The 8,060-nt window shown below is 35.7% G+C and overlaps 1 protein-coding gene across 2 annotated transcripts; it reads left to right on the top strand.

The window, feature by feature from the left end:
- Positions 652 to 8,060, top strand: LOC109346173 (pyruvate kinase isozyme A, chloroplastic-like). 2 transcript variants are annotated; one of them, XM_019585587.1, is made up of 7 exons: positions 652 to 1,286; positions 2,441 to 2,531; positions 2,648 to 2,841; positions 4,839 to 4,960; positions 6,047 to 6,525; positions 7,372 to 7,705; positions 7,742 to 8,060. In XM_019585587.1, exons 1-6 carry the CDS (start codon positions 783 to 785, stop codon positions 7,671 to 7,673), a joined length of 1,692 nt encoding a protein of 563 aa, XP_019441132.1. In that variant the 5' UTR covers positions 652 to 782; the 3' UTR covers positions 7,674 to 7,705; positions 7,742 to 8,060. The 2 variants fall into 2 exon arrangements, with proteins under 2 accessions (XP_019441132.1, XP_019441131.1); XM_019585586.1 differs by having other exon boundaries at positions 7,372 to 8,060.

Here is an 8,060-nt window from a genome sequence, read left to right as displayed (position 1 = left end):
CTATTTGAGACCCGCCTAAATTTTAGAATTCTTATTAATTTTGATTGATCGAATGGAGAAGGATTAAGGGAATAGAATCAACAACAATGAACTATACAGTATTCACTTTTTAAATCATATATATCAAATTATATTCTGTACCAATGAAAATGGAAACATATCATTCTAATTAAAAAAATTATATTCATTATTATTCCTATTTTTATTTTGGTGTGGTATATAATTTGAGACATCATTCATATCTTTTTAATACTATTAAGAGTATCCTCCACCTTTTTGAATGAGGAATTAATTCATTTTAAGGTGCTTGTCCAGCTCTTCCAACAAGTATTTTTTTCTCAAGAATCGAATTATTGATCATTTGGTCATATTAAGAATCTAATAAGACTTTATATCACTAGATCAACCAATCCCTCAACGTTTGTTAATGCTTTTAAGTTTAACCACTAAAATGTAAATTTCTATATTAACCAGAAGGACAATGATATATTATGTCCTAATAATGACTTAAACTATATCTCAAAATAATGAAAAATAATTATATCAATTAAAAAACTAAATATTGATTTGTGGCATGATTTAAAAGTTTTGTTTTGGTAGAGCAAATTCTTGTACACCGGATCCGGTCCCAACTAGACATCTGTTTTGGTAGGGACAATAACACGGGGGCGACAACATCGATGTAAAACACACTTTACACCCTTTTTCTCCATCTCAACAACATTAAACCTCACTACACATTTCAAATCTCTCTCTTTTCCGCCACCGCTACCACAACCACCATGTCCCTCCACCTCTTCACCGCCCCACCACTCACTCCTTTCACCACCCACACCAAAACCCACACCCACTTCCAAAGTTCCAAACTTTCCTTCCACCGCACCATCCCTCACACCTCCCTCAACTCCCAACTCTCAATCTCCGAAACCAACGGAGCAAGACCAGGCCTACCCATATCCCATGACCTAACCTCAATCGATGTTGATGCAGTGACAGAGACAGAGCTTAAGGAAAATGGGTTCAGGAGTACGAGGAGGACCAAGCTTGTTTGCACCATTGGACCAGCAACGTGTGGGTTTGAAGAGCTTGAAGCTTTGGCTGTTGGGGGAATGAATGTGGCTAGGATTAATATGTGTCATGGAACAAGGGAATGGCATCAGATTGTGATTGAAAGAGTGCGTAGGCTTAACCATGAAAAAGGGTATGCTGTGGCTATTATGATGGATACTGAAGGGAGTGAGATTCATATGGGTGATCTTGGTGGTGCTTCTTCTGCAAAAGCTGAGGTATTAATAATATCAGAATAAAATATCGGAGATAAGTTATCTCATCCGCCCATTAAAATCACAAATCATGTGTTCTATTTAATCATTTTCTGGAAAAATATTTCTAGAAACTAAAAAAATAAGATGCAGGAGAAGATAATTCACCACGACGAGGAGATTCTTTATTCTCTAATAATATACTATTACTATATCCTATTACTCTTTCTTCTTTTTGGTTTAATAATTAAAAGATATTGTTTTCAATTTGGTCATGCATCTTCATAAATCTCTCTGTTCACAACTAAATTTTACAGTTTTGGTGTGGGTCTGTTCTGAGTATAAAGATTTAAGAAATCCCTTTATTAGTTTTATGAAAGTGTACCATTAGAAGAAGGGAATTTGGGCTATAAATCTAACAGGGAAACAAATTGTAGGACCAATTTGAAGCAAAAAGTAATTTGGAGGATCTATTTGAAACAAGATAAATTTATAGGTCTAACTTGAAAATAGAAAATAATTTAGAGGACGAATCCAATGGTTTTTTTTTGCCTATGTTAAGTACATCATTCTCCAATACAAACTTTCTATCTTTGATTTTGGTTAGCATTTGCCTATAGGAAGTTCAAAAGTTGTACTTCCCAATAAAAAACAAATCAAACTTATTATTATAATAAAGATTTCAACAACCAGTGTTATGAGGATATGGTTAGCATTTGTCATAAACCAATTGTTGGGATGAGTTCCTAATTGCTGTAGTGGGCTCACAACATTGTCCGCAGCCCGTGGGGATACCCTTTAAAGAAAACCTTTTGCTGCTTATTCTTCTTACTGCATTTTTCATCTCTTCGATTGGTTTTTGTAGACTTTAAGGAAGTTTTTTTCTGGCTATTTTACAGTATTAACTAAAATTTATATAATAAGTTCAAATTTAGCTGATAAGTTGCAAAGTTAGTAACTTGTATGCCCATTACTACTTACTACAATGTGTTTTCTCTATTTGCCAGAAAAGTTAATGAACTGTTGTTTTAATGTTGCTGAATGATTGGTATATTTTGAAATTTACTCATTATTAGTTAATGTGGTGTATGACACAACTTAGACAGTTTTAGCTAAAACTGATAGCTGGTTTTGGATCTATACTTCAGATGATGAATTACTATTATGTTCTCTTGCAGGACGGCGAAGTCTGGACTTTCAGTGTTAGAGCTTTTGATTCAACTCTTCCTGAGCACACCATCATCGTGAATTATGACGGTTTTGCTGAAGGTTAATCTTTCTGAATAGTCTAATGAAGCATGTCTATTTCTCGTGAGCTATATGTGTGTCCTTTTTTTATTTGCTAACTGATTTTAATTGATTTGTACTGAGATCTAATCTTCCAGATGTGAAAGTGGGAGATGATCTTTTAGTGGATGGAGGAATGGTTAGGTTTGAGGTGATCGAAAAAATTGGTCCAGATGTCAAGTGTCGTTGTACTGATCCTGGACTCTTGTTGCCAAGAGCCAATCTGACATTCTGGAGGAACGGCAGTCTTGTTCGAGAAAGGAATGCCATGCTCCCTACAATTTCTTCAAAGGTTGGCAACTCTTTAGCATTTTGCCGTTTTTTACTTATTTACATTAGTTTGGCAATTCTTTAGCATTTTACCATTTTTTACTTATTTACATCAGTTTAATGTTAACAGTAAAAAATTGATTTCAATCAGTGTGAACTCTATCTTTGTGATGGGCTTTGCCCTTAAACAAAGAACCGAAGCTTGCTAATGCTATAGATAGTGGTCGGTAGACATGTTGGAACAAGACAGAATAGAACATATACATAAGTTCTGCTCTATGTTTGGTGTATTTTAAGGATAAAACAAAACAGGACATATTTTGGTAGATCGCTGATCTTATAATTGTTCAATAAATCACTCTTTTATGTTTGATAAGCTATCACAAATAGAAACTATAACTAAGGTGTTTCTCTATTCCATCAAGTTGTATGTTTAGGTATCATGGATCATGGAACTGAATCAAAGTTGACACTTGGGCAAACCTGTTGTACTATGTTGGATTTTTTTATACATCGCCATGGTTTTTCTTGTGGAACTTCTCCACGATTTTACTAGCTAGTTGTTGCCCTATCATGCATATCCTTTACAGCGGTCATGCATGCGATGCAAAATCCTTCACTCTCTTGACCTTTCACATGATATCTTGTGACATCTTATCATATGATTTTTCTAGATCAATGAACACCATGTGTGATTTTCCCCCTTCTATATCTTTCTATCGGGCAGGGCAATATGTATATACCCTCCATGGTTGACCTCTAAGCTCTACTTTCTTGTACTCTTTCTCACAGTTTTGTAGTGTGACTTATTCTGTTGTTTGCACAAATTTGTATGTCTCACTTGTAAATAGTTATCTAAGTGTACATTCTCCACTCATCTGACACTTTTTAGACATAATCATCTCAATGAACAAATTTGTAATATTTTCCCAACTTTTGTAGGTATATTATCTTGTGCAACTACGTTAACATGGTCCATACTCTTTAATATTTATTGCTTCTTTTGCCTCAAATTATTGAATTATGTAAATAAAAAGTTTCATTTTGATATTCTCTTGTGTTGTAATGTAGTCTAATATTGTTTGATGTTCTTGATTGAGTAGCTAGTAGAAATAACTCCTCGATCTTTTATTCATATCTTGTTCTGTTACCAAAAAAACTCCATCTTCATTCTTAATGAAATTCACTTGATCTGAATCTTTGCTTTCCTTTCACTTCCTCCCTTGGGAAGTTTTTATATACATTAGCTTTTCCCAATTTATGTGCCTAAAGATTGATAACGCTACAAAAGCTTTCACTTTAACCCAGTGAACTTCCTTCATTCTTAGCCACCTGTACTTTCCCAGTTTTCAAAACTTTAACGAGTTCAATACTTTAATTTTACTCTTCTTCTGAACACTTCCTTTGCACCACCATGATTGTTTGTTTTGTGCAGTTTTTTTAGTAGTGAATAACATTAATTTTGGTTAACTACCTACAATTTGTGTCCTTTTGTATTTAATTGAAATGCGAACATGAATTAGTACAACAAGTTCTTTGTCTAACAACTTATACAATTTACCAATAACATCCTCATAAGAAGGCCATTTGTCTGCACTATTTTACTTATGCTGGTGTGCAAATATATGGTGGGGTCACAAAAGATTTTCCTACAACTAGGACTACAACAAGGCTCATATTCAAGTCCTTATTTTATTACCTTGGTCATGGATTTGCTAACTGAGCATGTCCAAGATTTGGTGCCACAGTTCCATGGTTTTTGTATATGATATAGTGTTCATGGGAGAGTTAAGATAGGGAATAAGTGAGAAATTATTTACCATGGCCCATCAGGGATCTACTGTGAATTCTATAGTCTCATTATAATGCATGTTATTGGGGTATTTTGCTTTTAACCATTCATGTTGGATTTCAGATTGGTAATGCGAAAATTCCTTGAAAGTTGAGACAGAAAACTATCAATTATGAATAATGTTATTTTTCATTTATCTGATTCTCAGCCTGATATTATATATCCAGGATTGGTTAGACATTGATTTTGGTATTGCTGAGGGTGTTGATTTCATCGCCATTTCATTTGTCAAGTCTGATGAAGTTATTAAGCATCTTAAAAGCTATATTGCTGCACGATCTCAAGATAGGTATGTATTGAGAGCTTCTTTTGTTATTATTTAAATGTATTATTATCTTAGTACAAATAGTATCTCACTATTTACGAGTAGCACCTATATTAGTTACCCCATTTGGTATGCGTCTCATTCCCGTCTCACATTTTTCTTTTTATCTTTGGATGACTAAGTGACTGTATTCTGTTATATTTTTCTCCTTTCTTCTCCTTTTTTGTTTTTTTTAATTATAAAAATACAGCTATGCACCACAACTCAGTGGATTGAGAAACCCTGGATGTGGATTTTATTGCTCAATCCTATTGATTATTTACTGTCCTTTTATGTGGATTTCAGGATCAAACATGTCGAGTATTTACTGTCCTTTTATGCACAGTCGTTTGATAGAGCCCATGATTTTTTGGTCCTCCTCCAACCCTAGGTCAAAGGCTCTATCATTGTTCAGCTAGAGAAGAGATCTAGTAGATTAGTTGGGAGATTAAAGAACTTGTGAGAAACTTGGATAGAAACAAATATTTGTCACAATTAGAATAAGATATTACCTTTCTGTGATGTAATTAACGGCAGCATGTAGTCAATGAGATGAAGGCTTATGAACTATTAGAATAGAATAAAAGAAAATAGCAGAATCTACATTTGTGTTAACACCTCTTTAAGGCTTGACCATTATGCTGCAGACCTTGCTGTTGAGTTAGCTAGGCTTTTTGACTTTGACTAACAATAGTTTCAGCAAGGTGCTAGAGCAGAACAAGTCATCTGAACTAGAAAGGTGCTATAAATATGCACCTTGATTGAAGGGGCCTCGCCTCAGCCTTAGCCATTCCTTTTGCCTTGAATGCCGTAAGAATTTCAGCAAGGCACGAAAGGCTAGCACCTTGCCTGAACCAAAAGAGTGCTAGCTAGAGACATTCACCTGACTGAAGGGTGCTCCATTAAACAGCCAGAAGGCCCTGACCCGTCCCCTAGTGCCTCTCCATTAAATAGCCAAGGGGCTTCATTATGGACTATTTTACTTAGGATTGCATTTTATGTGTTCGGCTGTCATCAATGTTGGCTTTATTACATTTTCGGAATATGCTAAACTCGTCATTCCGAATGCAGTGATATTTCTGTCATTGCAAAGATAGAAAGTATCGACTCATTAAAGAACTTGGAGGAGATCATTCAAGCGTCAGATGGAGCTATGGTGGCACGAGGAGACTTGGGTGCTCAGATACCTTTGGAACAGGTTCCAGCTGCCCAACAGAGAATTGTTCAAGTTTGCAGGCAGATGAATAAGCCTGTAATTGTTGCCTCTCAGCTACTTGAATCCATGATCGAGTACCCTACGCCTACAAGAGCTGAAGTAGCCGATGTTTCTGAAGCAGTCAGGCAACGAGCTGATGCTTTGATGCTTTCTGGCGAGTCAGCCATGGGCCAGTTCCCTGACAAGGCCTTAACTGTTTTAAGGAGTGTCAGTTTGAGAATTGAGAGGTGGTGGAGGGAACAGAAGCGCTATGAAGCTATGGCACTCTCATCAGTTGGGTCTTCTTTTTCAGAAAAAATATCTGAAGAGATCTGCAATTCAGCTGCACAGATGGGTAACTTGTCCTAAATTCATGACATTCTTCTTGCTTGGTTTATTTTTCCTTATTTTTGTTCTTACCTTTTCTGTGATTTACTCTATTACATATTTGATTAATAGCATCAGCATATACTGTATACCAGTATCAAAAAGATAATTTTTTTAGTAGGACTATTGTATGTTTTTCAATTGATGTGTTTGAATGGGCATGTTCAAGATCTGACCCATCCTACTTATCTGTCTTTTCCCGAAGCTAATCGTGATGGCTTCGGTCCTATAATTAGACTTATGTGTTTTGAGTTGGGTTCAAGTCATACTTCAAGTCACCCCAACTCAGCCCTCAATTATACATTATTTTAAGACTTGTACTTTTACAAGTAGCTATAGATATCAATGCTTCATTATTTCAATTAATGACTTGCACAACATGATAATATATTGATATTATATACCCTAACTTTAATTCACATTATTGGGCCATAGCCAGATTGAGTCCAAGTTCAAACCTGTCCCAACCCACTCCATGAAAACCCCTGTGGCAATTAGCATAAAACCATGAAAGATGCTTTAGGAATATTTGTGTTTCAAGAAACTTTTGTGTCGGAAGTCTTTAATAAATTTCAGCATTGTTGTCTTCTAGTTAGTTTCTTTACAATAACTAATAAGAGCTTTTCTGTATTCTTGACATTATTTGTTGATGATTTCTCAGTTCATAGTTTCATAATGGAAACACTAATTACCAAAGCATAGCCAACAGACCTTCACTCGTTATCTAAGTTTCATTCTACGTTCAAACTTTGCTTCAGCTATGCTTATTTTGTTGTTCAGTGACATATCCTGATTTGAGTTCTAATTTTGGCAGCCAATAGTTTGGGGGTGGATGCGATTTTTGTTTACACAAAGACTGGACACATGGCATCTCTCTTATCACGGTGCCGTCCTGACTGCCCGATCTTTGCTTTTACTACCACCCCATCTGTCCGTAGACGTCTGAACCTCCAGTGGGGACTAATACCGTTCCGTCTGAGCTTCTCAGATGATATGGAGACCAATCTCAATAAAACCTTTGCATTGCTTAAGGCCAGAAATTTGATCAAATCAGGTGACCTTGTCATTGCTGTCTCAGATATGTTGCAGTCAATTCAAGTTATGAATGTTCCTTAAGAACATGTTTCATTTCATCGAGAAGCACGGCTGTCTAAGATGCAGCCGCTGGTTCACAACTTTGGATGCTTATAAAGTGCTAGCAAAATGGAGCTGAGAAACTGCTGGAGTTAACTTATGTTGTCACTTCAAATCAACACTTAGATTATTAGCATTTCAAAGGATGTAACTAAAATTTGGGAGATTTTATGTTTATTTCCATTTGAGTTATTTACTACCTTCCAAACCTATATAGCTTTTTTAGTCATGAGGGAATATAGTACAAGGCACATGCAGCTTCTGCATTTTCTATGCATGAGTGTATCTTTGTATGAGCTTTTCACTTCCTTAGAGTAAAGTGTTCAAATTTCAATAAAGTTTCTACATTGGTCAGTATGGGACCTTATG

This window comes from Lupinus angustifolius, chromosome LG04 (assembly GCF_001865875.1).
Source record: "Lupinus angustifolius cultivar Tanjil chromosome LG04, LupAngTanjil_v1.0, whole genome shotgun sequence".
Classification (NCBI taxonomy): domain Eukaryota; kingdom Viridiplantae; phylum Streptophyta; class Magnoliopsida; order Fabales; family Fabaceae; genus Lupinus; species Lupinus angustifolius.
This window is presented reverse-complemented; position numbering and strand designations above follow the sequence as displayed.

Coding starts and splice junctions, on each gene's coding strand:
- LOC109346173 (XM_019585587.1), top strand. CDS start 783: ATGTCCCTCCACCTCTTCACCGCCCCACCACTCACTCCTTTCACCACC. Junction 4,961..6,046: donor GCTGCACGATCTCAAGATAG/GTATGTATTGAG, acceptor TTCCGAATGCAG/TGATATTTCTGTCATTGCAA. Junction 6,526..7,371: donor CAATTCAGCTGCACAGATGG/GTAACTTGTCCT, acceptor TAATTTTGGCAG/CCAATAGTTTGGGGGTGGAT.